The sequence below is a fragment of the Canis lupus genome, chromosome 38 (genome assembly GCF_011100685.1).
Source record: "Canis lupus familiaris isolate Mischka breed German Shepherd chromosome 38, alternate assembly UU_Cfam_GSD_1.0, whole genome shotgun sequence".
NCBI lineage: Eukaryota > Metazoa > Chordata > Mammalia > Carnivora > Canidae > Canis > Canis lupus.
The window spans coordinates 15513613-15539282 of NC_049259.1; the positions used below are offsets into that span (position 1 = coordinate 15513613).

Below are 25670 nucleotides of genomic sequence, written 5' to 3' on the forward strand. Positions count from 1 at the left end.
AGGAAGGTATCACAGTGATCTATGGAAAAAAATAAAGAGGTATGAGGGTGTAAATTAATGTACAGGCAACGTGAATGAAGAGAGAATGAAGACTTCCAAATATGTCTCTTGGGTAACTCATTTTTAAATAGCCTATAGAAAATGCCTTCAAAGTTATTCTCACATTGCACTTGGGTATTTTAAAATTAGATTTAGTCTCCTCCTTATAGATAGAGAACTCTGTTCTTAGAGAGAAGTAAATGGATTTAGGAAGTGATTTCCAAATTTGGCCAGTTATTAGAATCACCTTGAGGATTTGTAAAATAATTTAAGGAGGGATGGGAAAGAATGAAGAGCTTTGGAGCCATAACGACTCACAGATACCCAACATCAAAGCAAGCTCTTGGGCATGACAATCTAGAATTTGAGAAGTGTTTTGTTTGTTTTGTCTTGTTTTGTTTAAAGTAAGCTGTACACCCAAGGTGGGGCTTGAACTCAAAACTCCAAGATGAAGAGTCACACACTTTACTGAATGAGCCAGCCAGGTGCCCCTGAGAATTCTAAACTAGATAAAGATTTTGGAAATAGGGGCAAACAGCCCAAATGAAGCCATATGTGTAGATTAGATCATCTACTAAAAAAGTAGAGAGAACCTAGAGCAGAATCTTGGCATTTAAGGGAAGGAAGACAAAATGAAACTAAGAAAGGAGACCAAGTACGAACAGCTAGAAGAGGGAAGAAGAAAATCCCTGAGAAGAGAGTTGCAAGAGACTGGGATTGTCAAAGGTATCAAAGCCACAAAGACCTCTTCAGGCTAGGTTATGGATGTTCTGAAGATATTATCTAAACTTTAATGATTATCAAAATCCCTAGAGTAGCCTTCTTAAAATATACAGAATCATTGGGCAGCCCAGGGTCGAGTCCCACGTTGGGCTCTCGGCATGGAGCCTGCTTCTCCCTCTGCCTGCGTCTCTCCCTTGCTCTGTGTCTCTCATGAATAAATAACTTAAAAAAAAACTATATATATATATATATGCACACAAAATCATAATTGCTGCAATGGAGCATATGACTATACCTCTGAAAAGCCTCCTGGGTGATTCTGGTATGTAGTTGGGTTTGAGAACCATTAATTTAAACTACTTGCCCAGTCCAGTAACAGAGAAATTTATTTAAAAGCCCTGGAAAGAGACCTAAAAAAAGAGAGAGAGAGAGAGAGAGACCTAAAAAAAAGAAAAAATCTGCACAGAATGTCAGAATAATTTTGATAGCTTATGTTATAATCTCCCCTTGGAAAGAACCAAGGTAAGTACCTAACTTGCCACAGTAAGGTATTGCACCGACGCAACAAGAATAAAGTAATGCCCACAGTAGACAAAATGTCGTTTTCAAATACTACTTAAAAATTTTAAAAGATGGAAAAGAACATAAAGAGCTAGAATTAAATAATTTATTACAAAGAAGCTTTTCCCATAAATCTGTTTCATCAACATACATGACATTTCAGTATATTCATAATTGGAGTAAGGAAAACTTAATACTACTGTGAAAAACAAGAATGAGATTCAGGTAACCATTTGTGATTCTGTGCCCTAAAGGAATCTTGTTCACAATAACAGGAATGTTGATTAAAAAACCGACGAGATTGGTGCGCTGAAAGGAAACCCTCCTTTCATTCCTCCAAATACAAGGAGGAAAAGAACTGTAAAATGCTTACTTTATGAATCCTTCCGATCTCACAATTGGTCTGGGTGATTAATTAATCAAGAAATTCTTTCATTTCTCTCCCTACTCCAAAGTAACTAAATATAAATCACCAATCAACAATGAATAAGGTAAAAGTGGAACTCTAATTCCACTCAATTAGTTTTAAGGTATATTACTCTGAGAATCAAGTTCTTCTCCTAGCTAAGTACATGAGGTTTTCCTTTAAGGAACGAGTGCATTTTTTAACAGATTCTGGAACTCGGCTTGCATAGTAGTCGTAGTTGCGCAGCGTGGCCAGGACGCCTGCAGGAGTTCATGTGCTTCACCTCCTTGTTGTACTGAAGGGCATTTCCATGGATATCAGTTAACTTGCCTACAGAAGAAACATCAATACAACATTAGCAGCTGGCCAGATCATTATGTTCCTAGTTATTTTTAAGTGCCTCTTACTTCCCTATGTAATAATATCAATTAATTCTGGATAAGATAGGAAAAATAATGAGTGACTATAAAGGTTAAGCTTAATTCACTTGAATTTAAAACTATAGAACAATTTTGATTAAAAAATATTTTTCCCCCTGATTAATTTCATTTAGCATTTTTAATTCATATTTCTTGGTATCAATTAATTTCTCTTTTCCTGAGGTGATTACTTTTCCTGTTGGTTCTGCTCCATCACTACTATTCCCATTTTCAAAAGGGTTTTCTTCATTCTACCACTGAATATTAACACTTTATTTAATAAGAGTTTAAGTGAAGTATGTTCATCAAATATAATTGTGTTACATTAGTTTCATTTAGCATCCTAATGAGATGGGATTGTGATAAATTTAACTCCCTTGTCATGGGACGCCTGGGTGGCTCAGCAGTTGAGCACCTGCCCCTGGCTCAGGGCGTGATCCGTGGTCTCAGGATCGAGTCCTGCATCAGGGCTCGCTGCCTGGAGCCTGCTTCTCCCTCTGCTTACGTCTCTGCCTTTCTCTCTCTATGTCTTTCATGAATAAATAAATAAATCTTAAAAAAAAAAAACTCCCTTGTCATATAATATGCTGGTGGGATAATATGGATAATATATTAGGAGAAAGGATAGAATAAAAATCAAGTGTTTTGTTTAAGACTAAAAGTAAACTAATGTCTAATATAAACTGAAAAATCATCTTAGTATGCATATATTTATAATATATTTTCAGTCAGATTCTAAAAAAAAATCTAACTCCATGTTCTTAAGCACTAGGATTGCAATATTTACCAATATTGGCTTACGTGAAACTAAGTGAGGTAAAGACGATGATGAACATTTTACTTTCCAAAGGAAAAAAAAAAAAAAAAGAAAAGAAACCCTAGAAGCATTAAAGCCACAAATCCAGAAGGGTTTAATTAAATCAACTGTATGCAAATTAAAGTCCAAAAGGCAAATAATAACTAAGGAAAAATTAATTTGCTAAAAAATTTACTTTCTCACTTCTGAAATGCAGGGTCGGATTTGACTAATCTCTAGGATTTATTCGAGCTTTTATATCCTCAGAGTCTAAAGTAATATACTGAAATAATTTGTCTTAGCATAATATAAAAACTATAAAGACTTTAATTCCCCAAAATAAAAGGACTGACCTCCCACAGCATGTAAAATAACTTCTGGAGCACAAGTATCCCATTTCTTACATCCAGGACTTGCAAATACATAGGCAGAGGCTTTGCCTTCAATCAGCTGAATAATCTGTAGGGTTAGAGGTAATAATTATCCCTAGATCATGAAGTGATTGAAGGATAAGAGAAATTGCTTATTTCTTTCCAGTATAGTTCATCAATTCCTCTGTCAGACTCAGGTTAAAGCTTTCAGCCAATTTAAAGGACATGAGTAGTACAGAGAAACATACAGAGTACTATAGGATATAGAATAATATAGTGACCCGAAGGGGGAAAAGGTGGCTAAATAAGCTACAAGGAGGATATTGGAACAGTCTTCATAGTCCTACTTAGATAGTTTTCTTTTTATTATGTTGGCTTTTTTCTTATTGTAAAAGCAATATACTGTATATTATAGAAAAATTTAAGATTTTTAATCTTGTAGACAAGTGATCATTATTACATAAAGGACAGAGGAACATCAAGTAGTAAATTAATTTATCAACTACAGTAAGTCCCAACAGATACACAATGCTGACTAGGCTAACAAGTGGTTTCTGTAGTCTCTGGAATCCTAGGTATTGGTGTTTCTACTACCAAAATATGAATTCTTAAATTGTCATCTTAATAACTCAAGCAAAACTGAGGTCACTAATAGAAACTGTATGACTCTAAAAGAGTAATCTGCTATCAGGCTTTCATTAGTTACTTATTTTTTTGATTATACTGTAAAATAATCAGTACTGTAAAATTCAGACATCAAATATTCTGATGAAGAGACCAGACTGAAAGAAGGAAGAAAATCTCACTAAACACAATGTAACAAATTGCCCTTCTTAGTATTATTCAAGACACCATCATTAAACCTTGCTGTAGACTTTTATGTAAAAGGTTTTTCCTTCACCTAACAAATACGTGTTGAGTCTTATTATGTGCCAAGAACTATTTCAGGTATATTTTCTTGAGGGAAGAAGGGCTGTAGCCTTCATTAGACTCTTAAAGAGTCCTTGATATAAAAAAAAGTTATTAACTGTTCAATAAAGTCTTTTTATAGAAGAAAGGGTGGAGGATGTGGAGGATGGGGCCTTTGTTCCTAAGGAGAATGGTGCCCCTTGGGAAAAAAAGACAGAATGGGATTTTTGTAGCTATAAAATTAAGGGCAAAGAGAAATCACACCTGTCACTACTTAGAATTAGTGATGACCAAGAATACATTTTTACTTTGAAATGTTTTAGATTTCCCCCCCCCAAAGTACTGCTATTTTTAACCTCCCATTTTCATCCTCTTAAAAGTAAATCCCTTTGGAAAATCTAAAAATAGTTGATTATTGCTTCCAAAGGGTAGGTGAAGAAAAATGAATCCCACTCAGTTCAGTAAGCATTTACTATTTGCCCTCCCCATGCCAGGCATACAAGTGTGAGATGCACATGCGTTGGGAACTATAGCCAGTCCAGTATCATGAGTATCTGAGTTGGGGGATGTCACGAGATAAGGCTGGGTATGTTCAAGGGCCAAAAAATATAGAGGAATTTACATTCCATTCTCACAGGCTTGGATCTTAAATTGTTGTGCAGGGAGTAATCCAAGGATTTTGGGCAAGGGAGTGACATCCAGTAAGTTTTGCATTTTAAACTGTTCTGTGGTATTGTGAGACTGGGACTGAACACACAGACCATGTGGAAGCTACTGGAAAGTCTGGGGGATGATGATGGGTGCAACTAGGATGGGGGCAGCTGAGATGGACAAGAGGAGATATTCAGGAGGAATTAAGAAGATACAGAGATAGGATGGGAGGAGTCTAGAATGACTTTCAGGTGTTCAGCTGGAGCAATTAGGAAAATAGTGGTGCCATTAAGCAGACAGGAAATAGAGGAATGCACATGAGGGCAGGAAGAAAAAGGAAGAGATCCAATTGGGTCTGTTGAATTTGAGATATCTGAAGTATGTCATCATGATGATATCCAGGGAGCAATCAGATGAGAAGAGATTGGGGCTAGGGATACAGATTCGATTTCACAATTCTCTCAGGAGGATGGAAGGCTTGGTGAAAGAATGGGGAAAGTATCTAGGAAGGGGCAGGCAGGCCTATCCTTAGGGTCCCCAGAAGAAGGTGTAGGAAGTAACCCCAGTGGGTCCTCGAGAAAACAAAGGCTGCCAAGAGGCATAGGATTCTATCCTAATGGCTTCTGTTAGCACTGAACTCTCTTAGATAAAAAGACTTGAACCATCGTATTTTTTTAAAAACTCAAATGTTGTTGCTGAAATGTGCTTTCAATGGTCAATTACAACTTCTAATTCCTTTTCCCAGCTCTTATTTCACATTTTTCAAAAGCTCAAGATTTCTTTCCATGATTTAATTGCATTCCAGCGGAAGGGCAGACATTTTCATACCTTATTTCCTGCTCCTCCCACTCGCAGTACATCATCAGGGTTCATGGCAGTGACACAGTCAGTCACCAACTTGCTATTATGGGACCGGGTCGTTGTGATGATGTGTTTCCCAGCAGGCACCTCTTTCAGCTGAAATCCAAAGGCACCCAAACCTAAAACTCCCCAGATTGTCCTCCCCAACACAGCATCTGGTCCTGCCTATATAAATGAGTGAAACAACAGCAAATCTTGTAATCATCTGGAGAAAAATGTCAGCCATACATAGAATACTGATTTGAATTAGCATCATGATTTAAAAAAATAATAATGTAATAAACAAGAACAATATTATCCACAATGAAATTTTCCTGAGATAACCAACTGATTATTCTCTTGTTGTTTGGGTAACAAGTGAGGTTTGAGAGCTACTGAGGGGAACTTATGGTTATTCCTTAGTCCTCAGGAAAGGAAACATCATATAGTGATTCCCGTCTCTCTCTGAATCAGCCAGTGATCTTATTATTGTATTTGAATATAGCTGTTTGGAAGAGGACCTGAAGTCCCCAGGAAATGAAACACCATATATTGATTACCACTTTTCATTATCCAAGGAACAGCCAGGATCTTGTTACTATGGGAATACGTAATGGCAATAATGTATTCTGCTGCTATGGAGACAGGGCAACTGAATAGGCTGGTACTGAAGAGTAGCCATGGAAGATGGGGCCAAAGTTAAAGATTTTATTGACAATTGTGGTGGTAAAATAACGGCAATGACAATGCAATCTTAGCATCTGTATTTTCCTCTGCAGAGGTCAAAGAATTTTCAAACATACTGTTACAACTACACACTTCATACGGAAAAACATGACCTGGATTTCATGGAAAGTAAAACTGATGCATAAAATGATTAACACAGAGTCATTGTAACACCATCTTGTTAATACAGTAAACCTATATTGTAGACATACAGACATATATTTTACCGAATACTACGCAAGTACCAGGCACTGTACTAAATGCCTTACATGTATTATCTCATTTAATCCCCAAACAATTCCTTGTTGAAGCAAGTATAATCATCCTTGTTTTCCAGATGAAAAAAATGAGATTTGGAATCATTAAGTAACCTGACCAAGGACTCCAGGAAGATCATAACCAAATTCAGGCTAATAGGCAGTATTCTTCATCACTAAACTATACTGCCTCATTTTCCTTGTTAAAATGCTTTCAGACACATCATCTTATTTGCCCACTAGTGGTACTCTGGCTACTGTTATAGTGAAATATGCTTACGTTGAAGGTAGCATTCCCTGGGAAGCAGACTCTGAGACAAGTAGGGTGTTTATTATGGGCCATCCTTGAGATTAACCCCCATGGAAGGGAAGGAGGCAGCATGAGTGGACAGAGGGAGACACAGAGCTGTGATGCAGACCCAGCAACAGTCTCGGCTGGCCCTACAGGGAGCTCTGAAACTAGAATGGCCCTTCAGGGTTATAAAAATTGGAAGGAAGTACCAGGCACTTATACAGTAATCAGTCACTAGAAATGGACTGCCTCAAGAAAGGGCACATCACGGGGCCACGAGGCTCGTTACAGGTGGCAATCCTTGAAGAGGCTGCCGGCTGAAGGCTGTCTGCCCCACAAATAGGGCAACAAAGGAATCAAAGTACAACACTGGGTGCTCAACATATGTTCGTGTGCTTCCCATGTTCACTCTCAAGTCTGTAATATAGGAGAGTCTTAGAACCTGAAAAGTCCAGATGGGCTCTGGTGCCCACTGGGCTTTAGCTTGATTGCTGAGACAAATTTCATGCTTTCAAGGAAACTAGTTTATTAATGCAGCTCTCCAGTTATTCTGAAAAAGAAAGGAAAGCATCCTAAAGAGTGGACATGGGTATTCTGGTTCCAAAAATGTCCTATTCCATCCATAAGTGAATATGTAGGCAAAGAGGATGTGTGACCAAGGAATCAGCACCACAGTGAGGTAAGTGCAACCCCACAAGGTAGCCAGCCAGCCCTCCTCTGTGCTCCAGATCTGTCTCTCTCATTCAAAGCACCACACCAACGTTCTGGGAGATAATAAAGGCTGTGTCATCTTACTTCATAATGGTTAATTATGATTTATAATGGTTAAGAAACTCTGACATAAAGACAGATTAGGTTTCTTTGGACTAAGCCATGCTGTTTTTAAGTGCCTACCAGCTCCAGTACCTGTTAGAATACTAAAGTTTGAACTCTTATCTGGCTCAAGAAAGCACTGTAGAGTAATGACTAAGAGTCTGGACCTGGGTTTCTTTCTTTCTTTCTTTCTTTCTTTTTTAAGATTTTATTTATTCATTTATTTAGAAAGACCAAGAGAGAACAAGTGCAGAGGATGCTCCACAGGGAAAGGAAAAGGGAGCATCCCAAGCAGGCTCCACGCAGAGGGCAGATCCCAACTTGGAGTTCAATCTCACAACCCCAAGATCATGACCTGAACTGAAATCAAGAGTCGACACTTAACCCACTGAGCCACCCAAGTGACCCTGGACCTGGGTTTCAATCTCCAGATGTGTCAATGACAAACCAGGTGGTCTGGGGAAGTTACTTGCCTCAGTTTCCTCTTCTTTAAAACAGGGAATCAATCAATCAGGCATTAAGGCTTCCTCAAAGGACTGTGGTGTGTATTAAATGAGATAATGCATGTGAATCCCTTGAGCCTGGCAGCACACAGTAAGCTCTAGACAAATTTTAGCTATTATTATTATTATACGGATGACTATTTAAAATTGAACATCCAGCCTTGAACACCATCAAAAAAGCTGAGCCACTTTTCCACTTGTTGCAACAAATCTCAAGGCATAATAAGCAAGAGTGAAGGAGGAGATAGAGAGTGCAGAGGAACTGTGGTGAAGGGTGAGGCAGCAGTGGGAGAAGCAGAAGGGAAGGAAGTGAACTGGCACAAGTCACCTGCCTCTTTTCTACCTCCTAGTGGGGACAGAACCCTAACTATGTTTCTCACCTTGGCTTCATTCCTGTGTTCCCTTAACTTCTGCTTTTCATTGTTCTGTGGAAAACGAATACAATTGTTCTAATCTCAGGAAGAAGTGATGGAAAGTATTAATAACCCCTAAGCACTGTGATCATCTTCTGGTGAAAAGTGCCATGCATTGCAACATTATCTATGAACTAAATGCCCCTCTTTTAAGTAATGGTATTAACTTACTTAAAAGTTTACATAAAAACCGCAAAGTTGTGTCTGCATATAATGCTGCATGAACATTAAAATCCCAGTAAAAAAAATTAACAAACACTTCAGCAACTCAGTATGGGCGACTTTCCCAGTAATGTACTATTTTTGCTAAATAATCTTAAGCACATGATCATAAATAAAAAGTTATAATCATACACATGAAAAAACAAGTTGATCTTAGGAGCAGAGGTTAATCCTCCTGCTCTTAACTCGGATTAGAGTAGAGATTCAGAAGTAATAGTCCCCACTCTGGTTACTTTGATTCTCCAAAGTCCTATCAAGGTCACACTAATCTAAATACCTCAAATATCTTACTGCGATGATTTCCTTTAACACTTAAGGTGATTTCTATGGTACAGTTCTGCTTTGGAATGACAGCTGTCTCTTGCTTCTAAGGAAATAAGTTTCTTTTTTCTTTTTTTTTTTTTTTTTTAGGAAGACAGTTTCTTTAGAGTATAATAGAAAGTCAAAGCAGATCAGAGAGACAAAATAAGAGAAATGAGTGCAAGAGCATATCTAGTTCTGTTAACAATGCTAACGGCAATTTAGGTGCTATGTATTATTACCTGGAAAACAACATGGCTAGCATCTTTCCTTGGCTGAAATGGTTCATTTCTTCAACATGCTTCAAGAACCACCTGAAAATCAGGTGTCTCAATGACCAAACTAATCAAGAACCATGTCAATAATTCCCAAACTTTTGCATTTGAATCAGGAGGCATATGTTAAAAAAAAAAAAATCTACGTAAATTACACAGTTTATCTGGGTACACACAAGTACGTTTATATTCCTGGTATCAATGCCCCAAGAGGTTCTGATTCAACAGGTCTGGGGGAGGATCTGGAAAGCTGTTTTTGTAGACCTCCCCAAAAACTGTACAGGCAAGGAAGCTAGAAACCACTGGATTAGATCACATAAGGAAACCATATAACTATAATTATTTATCTAATAAAATATTTTTGTATTGTTTATAGTAATACCTGGTAGTTGTAATATGGCTGGTTAATAACTCCTGCTATGGCTTTTCCCTCATAAGCAATTCCAATAAGAACTGTCACATTGTCAAGAAGACCTGTGAAGAAGAAATGAATATCAAGAACATCAATTATATAACTTTCTCATATCATGACTCACCATCAGAACATTAATGGCTCTAAGTTATTTTTGGAATAAAGGTAAGAAATCTGTAATGATTCATCTACGATCAATCCTACTGCTCGCAAAATGCACAAATTACAAGAGACAGCTGGCCTGAGACAGAAATAGGATGTATAGCCACTTAACTGAATCGATAGACATGGTCTCATTAGTACAGTTTGTAAGCCACTGGAATAATGCAGCCATAACTCCGCAGCCTTTACCGCTAGATTCCTGTGCCCCTCTGCCACCATCCATGGCACTCCCACCAGGATGAGATCGCTGGATCACTCTACTCCAGGATCACTGTCTAGCTCTGCATTTCAAGTCTCTAAGGTAAAGTTTCTCCAAGTGGAGTCTGCAGATTATCAAGTGGCATCAGAATTACCTGGCCCAGGGGTACCTGGATAACTCAGTGGTTGAGTGTCTGCCTTTGGCTCAGGGCGTGATCCTGGAGTGTTGGGATCAAGTCCTACATCAGGCTCCCTCTGGGGAGCCTGCCTCTCTGCCTATGTCTCTGCTTCTGTCTCTGTGTCTCTCATGAATAATCTTTTTTTTTTTTTTTTTTTAAAGAATTAACTGGCTTAATTTATTTTTAAAAGTAGGCCTCATGCCCAACATGGGGCTCAAACTCACAACCTTGAGTTCAAGAGCCACGTGCTCTACCGACTGAGCCAGCTAGGCACCCCTCAAATGGCATAAGTTTTAATACGGATTCTCAGGGTCCTTCCCAGAGCCAGTGAATCAAAATCTCTGGAGGTGGGGTTCCAGATCTCAACAAGCTACCTGGTTGCTCTTATATCTACTAAGCTGGTTAGAGCTTCCCTATTTCTCAATGGATTATAGCGATGTTTTACTGCACACACATCCATACACGTGCATACATACTGTATGACTGACTCATTATAAATATGCCTTACCCAAGAACAGAGAAAGTTTTTTATAATGACTATGAGAAATTTTTTTATTTAAGTCATGAAGGTGAGAACCGATATAAGAAAACCTGTGTGTAGATCTCTGTTTCAAAAATAAAACTCTAAGCTTATATAGACTCTGCTCCTAAAACCTAAAACTCTGGCTCTGAGCCTGGTCTTTTTACTTTAATGCTGCCAATTTTTTTTTTTTTAATTTACTGTTTTCTAATTTTTCTCATCTTAGACAATTTCAGAAAGGAGAAATACTGTACTGTGTTCCCAAACTCATCTTTAAAGGTGAAGCTATGAGTGAGAAAGCAGCTCACAGGCGAGGGGAGGGCGGTGGTGGCAGAGAACAGCTTGGCCTTTCCTTGTTTTCTGCCCCAACAGGGCTGTGGGTTCAGTAGTCCCTCTGTTAACCCCAGCTTCATGTTAGTTATTCTTACCTGGGGGACATTAGAATTGTGGCACTGGTAGAGGGTCGGAGGGTGGGATTTAAAAAGAATGAATTTTCTCTCTCTGTCATGACAATCACTGATACACAATAACAGCGAGGATGAGTACAAGTACAGCTTTAGGGCATAAACATAAAATATGATACTGGGTTGTTATGCAGCAGATGAAATATTAAGTGTTTCCAACTAAATATCATATACTAGACCTATTGCCATTGAAAACAAACACCAAAGAGATACTGACCTTCAGTATATTCCTTGGTACCATCCAGAGGATCAACCCAGACCACAAGCTAAAAAAGAGGAAATATCCAAATTAAGCATATACTATTTTAAAAATAGGAGTAAGTAGATTAAAAATACCTTTTTTTCATTTTTAAAGTTATGTTATGAGTTGCTTAAGCTAATGTCATCAGTTTTGTGACTGAAAAACCTTATTGTTTTGTGATCATGGAAAAAGTCCATTTAAATTAGAGAAAAGTCTAATTTAAGAATTTTAAATATGAAATGCTTAACTGGTAAATTTACTGTCACCTGAACAATAAATGCAATGCTATGAACACACTGAGATCTAGGTGGTGGTGCAGAGAAAACTTTAAAGTGGCACCAAAAATGTTTTAAACAATATGCAGCTGCTACTCACTTTGACATATAAATTCTGATTAAAAAAAAAAGGAATGACACTTTAATTTTAACTAAAGGACACCATTTATACACAGCAAAGAAAAACAAATGATTTATAAACTGACAGTAGACTAAAAAAGAAATCCCTTCTTCTTAGGATTTCAAAATGATTCAGGAGATGCATTACCCACCAGAATTACGATGCTTAATGTGAATCTGTGAATGAGACATACTTCTTATGGAAGATACCATGTCTCATTTTCCTTGTATCCTCCCTACCACAGAGCAAAGTGCCTTACTCACAGAAGGTATTTGATAAATGCATGTTAAATAAATCAAAATCCAACAACTAAAGATTTATGATAGTTATCTGAAGCCACAGACTTAACTTAAGCAGCTTTAAAAGTAAGGTAAGTTTTATGGCCTTCCAAACATATAATACAGAATGACCTGTTTCATCTCCTTCCAGCCCCAATTACCAATGAAATGCTTTACTACCAAATCTACTAACAAATTAGATGTTCTCCCTATAAGTATTTTTAGAGCAGAGAAGAAACTGACAGGATGAGAAACCGAACCCTAAATTAACAGGTCACACATTCCATATGGTTGCCTGACACTTCTGTGCCAGCCCTGAAAGATTTCAATATTCCTGGTTGCCCTCTATCTTATGTCTCTACCAGCTTTTCAACATTACAGGCAAGTTTTATTTCCTAGAGCAAAAAACAGGAAGGTTAACAAAGAATGAAGTAATCATATGGATCATACGTCTTCTTCTTTAATAGCACTGTACTGGGATGGGCATGGCTGCTGCAGTATCTCCTCCCACTGACCATCTTCGATGAGCTCCTGATCCACTTCTTCAAAAGGCAGATCCTAAAACAGATAACATTGGTGGTTACTGAAGCTGTTTGGTATTCACAGAGCACCGTTTCTTTGTCTTAGTAACAGGAGAAATGCAGCATCATCATTCACTAGGCCTTCTTGTTTCCCATTTATGGCTAGGGCTTACATGAGTCAAAAAATAAAGCAAACAGAATAAAATTGTGAAAATGACCATATATGGCTCATCAAGGTTGACTACAAAAAAAATCCCACCTTTATTATCTTGCACAGTTTAAAAAAAAATCTAAGTATTACAAACACTTAAATAAGTGGCTCTGACATCAGATACTTCTCTCTCAATTACATGAGATATTAATTCCTTCACTTTAACCATGTTATAGTTTTAGATAAGCATGCAAATGACTCTAACAAAAACAAAACACCAGAAACCACAAAATCCATTTTATTCCAAAGTTCTAGAACTCTGCCCATCTTATAGTTTGCATGCTGAATATTACAACAGGAACCATATCTTCTATAGTCAAGAATTGAGACATCAGCCTAGAAATGGATTAAAATATTTTATAATCAAAAAAAAATTTTAAATCAGACATTTCCTTCAAGTCCAAGGAACAGGATGAGTATTTTGGTGTTACAACACCAGATAGAATGCTGGAAGTAGTAACAGTGGTATATATATCATTAAAGTAGCAATTATAAATCCACACGGTAAACAGTCATTAAAAAAAAACTGTATTCCTGGCAAGTCTTACCTCTTCCCCTATAATTGTTAGTTTGGGGAATTTCCGTGCCAGTGAAGAGCATATGCTCATTTGTGCCAATCGGTCGGCTTTGGTCTGCAGGTCTGTTGCACAGGTCTGCAACAAAGAATGAATATTTTAGCAGAACTAACACGAAATAAGTTGTTCTCCGATTCCTAATGCATGAGTGTTTATGTCATTTAAATTGCACTGTCTGTTTTTAGGTTCATGGAACTTAACACCAAAGGGTCAACTAGTTTCCTGGTTCAGATTTTCTCAAGGGATTTTTAAGTGGTTAAAGTTTGGAAAGGAGCTTTTAGATTATTATAGTCTAAACTTATTGAGAAATCCCCTTCATAAGATCTCTAGGTCAATCTTTTGCTTCAAAAGATGAAGAGATAGGAAATTCATAACTTTTCAAGGCAGTCAAAGCTGAAAACTGTCTTTAGCTGTTTGAAAGGTATCCCCAATATGGATCCTTCTATAACTTTTACTCACTAATCTGCTAATCTACTACGCATCTACTTTCTTAATAATTCAAGAGGTCCTCTGGATGATAGAAAGAATTCCTATTTCTAAAATATAAAAAAATGTGAAAATGAACAGCAATAACATCTGATATACATAGCTTACCCCCAGAATTCTCAATCACTATGTCAGACAGTTATTCTAGTGAAAGACAATGCAAAATCTTGCAATTGACAGCCACAACCTCTCTGTTAGTCTGTTTTCACAGAATTATGACATGTTGCAATTTATATATGCCTTGTTAGGTAGAATTATAGATTGTATTATTTTAAATAGTAAAAGTTTTATAATACTTTTTAGTGAAACAAGGAATGATTAAGAAAATCAAAGACGGGATCCCTGGGTGGCGCAGCGGTTTGGCGCCTGCCTTTGGCCCAGGGCGCGATCCTGGAGACCCGGGATCGAATCCCACGTCGGACTCCCTGCATGGAGCCTGCTTCTCCCTCTGCCTGTGTCGCTGCCTCCCTCTCTCTCTCTCTCTCTCTCTCTGTGATTATCATGAATAAATAAATAAATAAAAAATAAATAAATAAAAGAAAATCAAAGACTTTTATGCCACGCTGAAGTCTGCCGGTTACCTTAATGCAAAGAACGAGTCTGCTGGAATGGACGGCCACAAAGACAGAGATCTTTGTTTTACTTCCTCAAGAACTGTGTCTGGTACACCATAGGTACTCTAGAAATATCTGTTGAAACTTCTTAAAAGAACTGTTAAATTTGCAGATGACATAGATCAATCAAGTCTAGAGACTACTCTCTCTAAAGTAAAGAAGACACATGGACAACCATTAAGTATATGAGGAAAGCTACTCCAATTCTTTTCTTGTCCAGGATAATATTCCCTGCTTTTTCTACTGACATAGTGCCAGATCTCATCATTCTGAAATACTTTGTGTGACAAATTTAATTCTGCTCTGCCTCTTTTAATTCTGCTGCCTCAATAAATGGATATAAAGTACTAAAATGCCTGACCAGTACAGAGGAAAGGCTAATTATTATCTTTATCACCTATTACCTGGAAGTCCCTGACCAGTTCAGAGGACAGGGAGATCATTACCAGTGCAAAGGACAGGGAAATTATTACCAGTACAGAGGACAGGGAAATTATTACTGTTTTTCCATTACTCCTTAGCAATAGACTGCAATGTGGTACACCTAATATAATCACAGCATAAAATCAATTTAAAAATAAGTGATGCTAAAAAAAAAATTAAAAAAAATAAGTGATGCCAAGGAAACTCTCTGAAAAGAAATGGTCAAAGATATTGGCAGTGGTGGCATGATGGATAGTTTTTGTTTATTTTTTCTATTTTTCTCCATTTCCTGTTTTTCATAATAGAAAAAAAAACTTAACAAAAAAGAGAGTAACATTAGTACCCTTTTGAAAGTCACTAGATTACATTGTTGGTTTATCATTGAGCATGTATGTTGTCAACTCAAAACCTCTTTCTTAAACAAATCTAAATCATATTTACTTCTTATTACTTGAACATGAATATTTTGGGAACTTATAATTATTCTTGATACAATATCCTGTTAGATTTGGACCTCTTTTCCCAGTGTTTGTAACTTTTTCAATACTTATTCTGTGATCCAATATATTAACTACTCTTCCCAGGTTAATTTTATTAATAATATTGGTAAATATGTCTCTATATCCTCCTGTTCTATGACACTTTTGAGAAGACACATTCAATGAATTTTTAAAACTGTACTTAAGCTAATGGTTAAAGAGAATAGGAAGGAGTCAGAAGCAGAGTCCTATGATCTGTCACCAATGATCTTTTCTAGATTGATGTGAGTCATGAATTAAAATGAAATGTATGAGTAACATTGTTCACCCACTTATGGACACACCTAATAGTGGTTCAAGATGGGGGATGGGAGATGTCATCTCCATGTTTACCAATCACTTAAATCTTTTTTGTTAATGGAGCATGAAAATTTTTTTTCTGAAATCAAGATATCTTATATATTACATCTATATATGGGCTATTAAGCCCATAGTCTATCAAAATTAAAAATGAGATTTATTTAACTTATGATTTTCATTCTTTTTTTTCTTTTTTTAAGTTTTATTTATTTAAATAATCTCTATACCCAACATCACGCTTGAACTCACAACCCTGAGATCAAGAGTTGGGTGCTCTTCTGACTGAGTCGGCGAGGCACCACCCTCCATTTTTATTCTTAATTTTTCTTCTAGTCAGAGGAGATGGGGAGGGAGAGGGACAGAGGGAAAGAGAATCCCAAGCCGACTCCACACCCAGCACAGAGCCCAGAGCCTAATGCAGGGCTGGATCTCACAACCGTGAGATCATGACCTGAGCTGAAATGAAGAGTTGGACATTTAACTGACCAAGTCACCCAGACACCCCATTCTTAATTTTTAAAAGCACTTATATTGAATGTCATATAATTGGCTCATCTGAACTTATTACTAAGTTGTTTTTTACTCATATTTTTGGCCATTTTTTTCTGCTAATAGCCTCTGATAAGTCAGCCTTATGCCTGACTTATCATAAAGGAGTGACTTAACTATAATTCTTTCTATAAATCATTTTAATGTTAATGGTTAATCATATCCTATAATTTTCTCACTTGGTCAAAATTACACTATGACCTCCTTTAAAAGTTATAGTAAAAAGTTTCCATATATTTATGGAAACTTACATTTAAAAATTATAGTGTGAAATGATAACCAAATCTTATAGAAGAAATTATATTTTAAACTAGAATACAAGCATGGTAGGATTTTCTTTTAACAATCAACTATCAAAAAAATAATAAATAAACAAACAAACTATAAAAGGGCACCTGGGTGGCTCAGTCAGTTGAGTGTCTGCCTTTGGCTGGAGCCATGATTCCAGGGTCCTAAGACTGAGCCCCACATGGGGCTTTCTGCTCAGCAAGGAGTCAGCTTCTCCCTCCGGCCCTCCCCCCACTTGTGTGCACACTCTCTCTCTCTAATAAATAAATCAAATAAAAAAAAATAATCAAGTATCACTAGGGGCAACTGGCTGGCTCAGTCAGTAGAACCTGCAACTCTTGATCTCAGGGTTGTGAGCTCAAGCTCCATGCTGGGTGTAGAGCTTACCTAAAAAACAAAACCAACCAAAAAGAATCAACTATCACCATAAACTATCTTTATGATAATTTACCTACTTTTTAAAAATTTATCTAAGTTTTTAATTACCATACTAGGGGGAAAATAAAACCACCTTGTTCTGTGTCTCTTTTCCACGAAGAAGGAAAAAATTTAAAGCTCTGAATATAAGGAATACTAATTTATATGCCAGGTTTTACCAACATGCCAAGTTTGCTAAGCACTGAACGTCTTGTAAGAGATTACTTTAGGATACGAAATTGGTCACGGTGCTCTGGGGCTGGACAGCAGTCAGAAGGCTTAATCATACAAATAAGAGTTTTGGATGCAGGAAGCCTGGAGTCATTTTCAAAGCAGAAACAGAGACTATTTGAACTAAGGGTCTTGCAATCTCTGTAGGGGAGACATTAACTATTTCAACCATTGAAGTGGCCAGATGATTATATCCTTTAGCTAAGACAAAAATAAAGTCAGTATGAAATGAGATGAGACTTTCAGTACCTTCTGCACGATACCCAGATCTCCTTCAGCAATAACACGTCTGACTATGGTTCCTGCCTTCTGAGCAATAGAATATGCTGAGGCAACCAGCCGCATCAACACAGTGTGACTGGAAGCCATGATAAGCCTAAGGAGAAATTAAGAGAAATGTTGTGTTACTTTCAAGGCCAACTCCTGGTTTCAGTCACTTGAATTCAATTCAACATATAGTTACTGAGTATTTAACTGTGTAGACCTTTTTATTAAATATTTACTAAGAGACTTGGAAAAAACCTCCATTTTAGCATTGGCTCTCTCAATACATTGTATTACTATACAATGTATAGTATATACTATATACAGTATATGTATATAGTATATACTATACAATACAATCCTTTCTCTCTGCAGATGAAGCATTTTGAAGCAGGGGGAAAAACAGGCCTCAGTCTATGAGCCTGTAAAAAAGTTTTATGTATGAGGTGTATCTATGTACAGGCAAAGGCCGTGGAAAGTGCGTCAGGGGCTAAAAATAAAAGATACAATATCTGCCACAAGCAAGCTAATATTTTGGTGGGTTGGGAGTAAAATATTGTAACCTAAACTCTGTAAAGTAAAACTGGTTAAGAGCCAGAGAGGTACGAGTAGCATAAGGCATATGGGTGTAGGTACAGAGTAATTAAAAAGAGGACGGCTTGCATATTATTACAGTTAGAGTCTAAAAACCAATGAATGTTCCATTAGAGACTAAATAAAATGTAATATGCTGGCTATTTACTACCATCATCATCAGTTGCCAAATAAAGAGAACGTGCAACATAGCTAACTGGGCTGAAGACCAATCACCTGAAAAAATAAAAAATAAAAAAAATAAAAAAAAATAAGACCAATCACCTGGAAAAGCAGTAAGTGTCGGAATAGCCCCTGGCCCAATGGAATATACGGGAAAAAGAGTATATTCCTCTTTGAAAATACAAATTCAAAACCTGCATTTTTAGTTACTGTTTTCAGGCTAGGATGTACCACTCAAACTCCCTTCAGGGCTGAAGGGCATTCCCCCAGCTATTAAGAGTACCATCAACAGATGGCCTTTAGCTGCCACTTTTCTTTGGAAATTTATCTGCTAAGAAGAGTCATTACACCTGATACCAGTTAACAAAGGGGATGGACTTAAAGGTCACTCCACACTCCAACTGGACTGCCACCCCAACTCTCCTGGGTCATCCTAGCTTCTGGAATGCCCAGCAGTGAGGGAGGCCTTCACTGAGACTGCATCACAGCCCAACTCTCTACTCCCCAGGGCATCACTACTTTGTCCACACTTCCCAAGTGACCCCAAGAACACTCCTTAGCAAACCTCTTGGCCTTTATCTCTGTCTCAGAGTGCTCACAGGGAACCAACCAATGACAAAAACTCTCACCACTCTAACTGAATTGGGTCAACGTTGTTTCAATACAACAAAGGAACACAATACAGAACACAAGGGACATTATGAACCTCAATTCAGCAAGAGTCATTTTTCTACCACCAATTTCTGACTGCGTGTTTGATTTGATGTGCCTTTTAAGCTCTTTGTGTCTTTTTTCTCTCATCCTCATTCCATTCACGGGGATTAGGAACATTAATTGAGGCAATAAACAAGTGAAGTGTATGAAACCCTTCAGGAGAACAGAATTGAATCTGACGTAAGGTAATGCATCCCATCCTGTGACCAGGAGCTGTCTGGAGTTAAGATGAAAATAAAATGAGGGATCCCTGGGTGGTGCAGCGGTTTGGCGCCTGCCTTTGGCCCAGGGCGCGATCCTGGAGACCCGGGATCGAATCCCACGTCAGGCTCCCTGCATGGAGCCTGCTTCTCCCTCTGCCTGTGTCTCTGCCTCTCTCTCTCTCTGTGTGACTATCATGAATAAATAAATAAAATCTTTAAAAAAAAAAAAAAGAAAAGAAAATGAATTCCAATGCATTTAAATTCTGCTTATCTTATTACAACATAATCAGGCTAGATTTATTTTATAGGTATGCTAGGTGAAAAAAACTGCTTATGAAAATGACTAATTCAGAACAAATAGAAAACAGGAGAAATAATCCAGCACTTCGTTGACCTTATCTCTACTTCCTTATTACCCATGCATGACCTGCTACATATCTGACTTATTCTACACTGGAAAAGGTAGTCTTCAGGCAAATAATCATGTACTACCCAAATGTCTTTACTGAGGATATTTTAATATGTGCTGGTCTGCTCGTTTAGTGCCCATGTTATATAAAAGCCCATTAGTGAAAAGTAGATCATTTTCCCTCACTGCACGGTAGTGCTATAACTTTCCACTTAGGTAAGATATCACTTACCTTTAAGCCAGTTAAGAAATCATTCTAGCCTTGTCAGGCTTCACGTATGACTAAATCACTTTTATGTTTGTCACGTCCACAGTATTTTCTTATAAATAAAACTTAGGCTTTATCTACTACATCCCTCACAAAATGCCCACTATATGAACTGCCAATTAAAGCTAACACCAGTTTCATAAGAATGTAACAGGTTTGATGTAAAGCATAACAGTGATTTTTAAAGAGATCCTGCAGATCACTTTTAGTTGACAAATAGAATATTCCTACCAATTTCTCTGAAATACTTCCTCAGTCCAAATATAATTAGTAATGAAATATTATTACCCCTTGTCTACTATTTTTCTTACATATTGTTTAAACAAATGGATACAATTTTGGCCCTTATTAAAGAAAATGAGCCTGATTATATTATCAAAACTTAGCTATAAAAGAGGTTCCTGTTAGCCTTTTTCATTTTGCCCCCTCCTAAAACCCAAATGAGAATCACCTGTTGATAGTATTGGAGCCCGAGGACCAAGCACTGAGCACCGAGCACCTGTACCACTGCTGCCACCACTGTCACCGCTGTGGAAAAGCTGCCTGCAAGTTGCTAACTTCCTTAGGCAGTTCAGATTATAAATACTGTACTTCCTTCCCTACCAGCTTTATGCCTCCTGGGTCCTAAAACACTACCCTTTGTGAACACATCTTTCTGACAGCTCACTCAAAAACAGCGTAAAGCAGCTAAAGGCTCAGGCACTGGAGTTAACTGCCAGTGTTCAAATCCGGGCTCTGGCATATTTTAGCTGTGTGATCTTGGGAAAGCCACATAAATTCTCTGTGCCTCAATCTGCAAAATGGAGTTAATAATAGTATCTATAATATAGGGTTGTTGTAATTATTAAATGAGTAAAGCAGGTAAAGCACCTGTAACAGTCCCTAGCACAAGGTAAGCACTAAATCATACTGGCTAACCATTATTGAGATAATTGTCCTCATTACTGGCTATCCTGCAGAGACATCAGGGTAGTTTTAAAGACAAAAAAATTCCCATAGCTTCTGCAACACTATTTTGACCCTGAGTATATATGTAGTATGATAACCAACACAACCCTGAATCAAAGTACAGATTCTTTTCCATAACATTCAGGCTAAAAGTATGTATGATAAAAGTTGTATGCCACTAAAGGCTATCAACCTAACATCCCATCCTTTAAAAAACCCTTAGAGTTGCCAATAGGGCTAATTCTGAAGGATTAAAGCAGGAATCAAGTGATCCACTTCCTTTGATAGCCTGGGAAATCAATCTTGAGTTGAATATAAAGGTGCGGAACACTTGAGGATTAGGATCTAAAAATGAATGATGAGTTCTCAATCAGAATACAAAGACTATCTTTTGAAACCTGATCAAGTGATGCTAAGGTTCAAGGTCATGTGGAAAAATAAAAATATGAGCAAAACAGAGCAAACTCTGAAAAAAGAACAATGAACCAAGATTTTCTCTTTACTGGCTACCAAAATATGATGTAAAACTATAGTAACTGAACAGTTTAGTCCTGGGCAGAATTAAATTCCAGAAGTAGATCCAGACACACTAAAGGGGGTATTTCAAATCACAAGGGAAAGTTAATCATGCAAAAATGGTGGAAACAAATGCTAATCTTTTTAACAAAATGTTGGATCCTTTTTGCATGCTTTGTATCAATATACTTTCCAGATCAATGCATGATTTTATCTTTTTTTTTTTTAAGATTTCATTTATTTATTCATAAGAAACACAGAGAGAGAGGCAAAGACATAGGCAGAGGGAGGAGCAGGCTCCATGCAGGGAGCCGGATGTGGGACTTGATCCCAGGACTGCGGGATCAAGACCTGAGTCAGAGGCAGACGCTCAACCGCTGAGCCACCCAGGCATCCCCAATGCATGATTTTAGAAGTAAAGAATGAAAGCATAAGAATAAAGCTGCATGAAATATTTTGTAAATTTGGTAAAGGACTTTTTAAGCATGAGAAGAACTAAAAGTCTATATTAAAGAATATATTCAGGATGCCTGGGTGGCTCAGTGGTTGAACGTCTGCCTTTGGCTCAGGGCATGATCCCTGAGTCCTGGGATTGAGTCCCAAAGCAGGCTCCCTGAATGGAGCCTGCTTCTCCCTCTGCCTGTGTCTCTGCCTTTCTCTGTGTCTCTCATGAAATAAATAAATAAATCTTAAAAAAATAAAGAATATATTCACAAATTTGCATAAAAATTAACAGTGTAACCAAACTACTGCAAAGAAAGCAGATTGACAAAATGAAAAAAAAAAAGTAATTTGTATCACATACTAGACATCTGAGTTAATTTTGGTTATGTAAAGGGCTTTTAGGGGAGCCTGGGTGGCTCAGCCCCATAAGCTTCTGACTCTGGCTCAAGTCAGGATCTCAGGGTACTGGGATGCAGTCTGGAATCCCGCTCCCTGCTCAGCCGGGAGTCTTACTTCTCCCTCTTCCTCTGCAACCCCCCCCCAACCCCCTCCCCCGGCCCTGCTGGTGCTTTCTGTCTCTCTCAAATAAATAAAAATCTTGAAGAAAGAGCTTTTACATCAATATGTTAAAAATGAAATACTCCAGTAGAAAAATGAGCAAAGGATACAAATAGGCTGTTGCTAGAAAAACAAAGGCCATTTGTTTCCACGAAATGCTTAACTTCATTATGAAAGAAATGCAAATCAGAACAGTGAAAGATGACTGTTCGTGTCTAAGACTGGCATAGATAAATATGCGCGGGGTTGGCTAGCTCGTGACGGCGAGGGAGCATCCTCCTGACCTGTTCGGAAGGATGCAAAGTGGTTCAAACCTCTCAGGACGATTTTGCAAAGATAACTAAAAGCAAAACGTACACATCTTTTGAGCTACCAATTAGATTTTCGGGGAAACCTGAATACATCAAGCAAGCCTACAAGCACGTAAGACGGACAGTAGGAAGAAAGTGTGCTCTTTGAACGAAATTTTAATTTCAGCGTAAGGAGGTCTCTAAACCCGAGTGCACTAAGGAGCCCAGGATCCAGGTTTCCCCTGTTAATTCTACGATCCATCGCCACGAAAGGACCCCGGAGCGCGAAAATAAACGCACCGACGAACAATTAAATTGCTGACGCCCAAGAATCTAAGTCCGAAATGGCAACATCTGGAGGAGCAATCTGATTCATGCAAACTTTTCATTCTTTTTTTAAATCCCTGCAATCTTGTATCCGTGCAAAGGGGTGGAGTTGAGGGGAACCAATGAACGATTCAGATCTGCCCAAGGCCCCTGGCCGGACTCGCGGGGGAGAGACTTACAGTGATAAGCCTGGAACAAAGCTAGACGAAAGACACCTGAAGGCTAACAACGGAAGGCTATGAGGCAACAGGTCCTCGCGGTGTCCAGCACCTGGCCGCCTTCCCGGCTGCAGGTCGCACGGCGGTGGATGGAGGACAAACCTACCGCAGCTACTGCGCATGCGGGAAATTGGGCGCAGGCGCAGAACGGCTACTCCCACGGCCGCCGGAGACTCCCGCCCGCCGGAAAGGTCCGCGTCTCCGCGTTTTCCCCTGAACTCTCCAGCGGCGCGTGCCGCCTAATCTCGCGGGAAGAGGGGTGTCCACTTTGAAACTTTCCTTCTGGCTTCGCGGGTTTTCCAGTCGCTCTTGTGCTCCCGGGATTGCGGAGGCCCGCGACCGCCGAGCCTCCACCGGCAGGTGTCCGTGGGCCGGCGGCAGGAGGCCCACGACGTCTCCTCCACCTGCGCTCCCCGCAGCAGCGTGGCTTTATGCGAAACTGTCACTAGTGCTTTTTCTTTTTTTTTTTTTTTTTTTTTAAGTACTTATGAGATTCTCAAGAGTCTGTGTGACCCTTTCATGCGCTTGCCAGTAAATCCTGGGAGATACTCTCTTTTCCGGACCAGATGTTCCATGTTAATGATTTGGAGATTGCTGTTTGGTTTTTTTGGGAGTTTTTTTGGTTTTTGTTTTTCCTCATTCTATAAGGATTTATCATTCCCAAATCACAGTGAAAGAAACTTGGGCAATGTGCTAATTTTGTTTTCTATTATGCGCCTTGGAGATACCGCACTAAGAACTGGTATCTAAAAAAAAAGGCGGGGGGGGGGGGACACACCTGGGTGGCTCAGCGGTTGAGTGTCTGCCTGCCTTTGGCGCAGGGCGTGATCCCAGTTACGGGATCGAGTCCCACATCGGGCTCCCTGCGAAGAGCCTGCTTCTCCCTCTGTCTGTGTCTCTGCCTCTCTCTTTGTCTCTCATGAATAAATAAATAAAAATCTTAAATAAGTAAAAAGAAAAGAAAAGAACTGGTCTCTGACATAAAGCAATAACATTGCAGAATGTAATATTGTAGTTACAGTACTGAGGTTGATTGCTACAGACGTATTAAACTCTGAGTATTAAATGGTAACGTCCTATTTATATAGAACATTGGTCCAGTAACAAAACTGGAGAAGAGCAGCTGGAAATTTATCTCATTCAATGTTCAGAGATAAAAGGGTTAACCATGCATTCCATTATTTTCTGTAGGTAAGTCCTTTTTTCATACTGAAATCCGATGGCAATTAAATTCTGATACTTTTCCAAGCTACTGCATGAAGAGGATGCTGAAAGCCATCACTATGCAGCGCACTGCGGCATAAGGACTCCCGTTCACCAATTCTGGCGCACTTCCAAAATACACCAAACAATCCAGTTTTACTTCCGTCCAGGAGGCTGGGTACCAAGGATCGGATATAAGCACGGGTACATATAAGCAGCAAGATTACAGTCAACAGACTGAAAATTGAAAATGGCACAATGGCAGACATAGTGAGGCCGGTGAAGCCCCAGCCACATCACCCTGTCTGGCCCTGGGCTGAAGAGGCCTGCACACACACACACCTCCCTTTTCGCTCCCTGTTTGGTTTTTGCTGTTTTGTAGCACAGAAGAAAACCTACTTATTATTTCACTGTTCAAAGTGAGATTGTTGTTGCACTGACAAAAGTAAAAACAAAGAGGCAAAACCAATATTTGCCTGTATATTAGGTTTCACCATATATTTAAGGAGCACGCTTTTTGCGCCTCCCTATGTTTATGTTCACGTGTGGAAGTAGATAGACAATGAGACCAGCAGAGGGAATAGACAACGATTTTCTTTTTCAATACTAAAAAGCAGGATACGGGGGTTATAATATAACAAATAAGGGCAGAATTAGTAGCAAATGTATCAGTTACAATAATAAATTGCTTAAACTCATCCATTTAAAAACAAATTCTTCGATTCATTAGGAAAGGAAACCCATTATATTATTAGACAGTAGAATTCAGGGTAAGAAAAACTACCAAAAGGAATAGTCATTTTGTATTGTTAACAGTATCATTTATATTAATATATTAATAAAGATACTACTTTATTTTTCAATTAGAGAAGTAGCTCATGACCACATCAGCATTGTGTAAAAGAAACAAAAAATGCAAATGTTCCTATCTGCCCAGGCCTTTTCTTAGAGCATGCGTCCTGGATCGGAATTTTGCTTTATCTCTCCTGATAATGCAGAGCCATAATGCACCATCTAGTTCAGACACATTCT

At 38.4% G+C, this 25670-nt stretch overlaps 1 protein-coding gene and 1 pseudogene across 1 annotated transcript; both read right to left on the minus strand.

Moving 5' to 3' along the window:
* Positions 1-1415: 1415 nt before the first annotated feature.
* On the minus strand, positions 1416-23565 carry BPNT1 (3'(2'), 5'-bisphosphate nucleotidase 1). The gene is given in 10 exon segments (XM_038586169.1): positions 1416-1993; positions 1995-2059; positions 3298-3403; positions 5704-5901; positions 9899-9990; positions 11669-11717; positions 12817-12924; positions 13647-13751; positions 17770-17896; positions 23397-23565. Coding segments are annotated over 10 exon segments (1134 nt in total). The 5' UTR covers positions 23558-23565; the 3' UTR covers positions 1416-1870.
* A 1119-nt stretch (positions 23566-24684) lies between these two features.
* Positions 24685-24907, minus strand: LOC100683478 (annotated as a pseudogene).
* Positions 24908-25670: the final 763 nt, after the last annotated feature.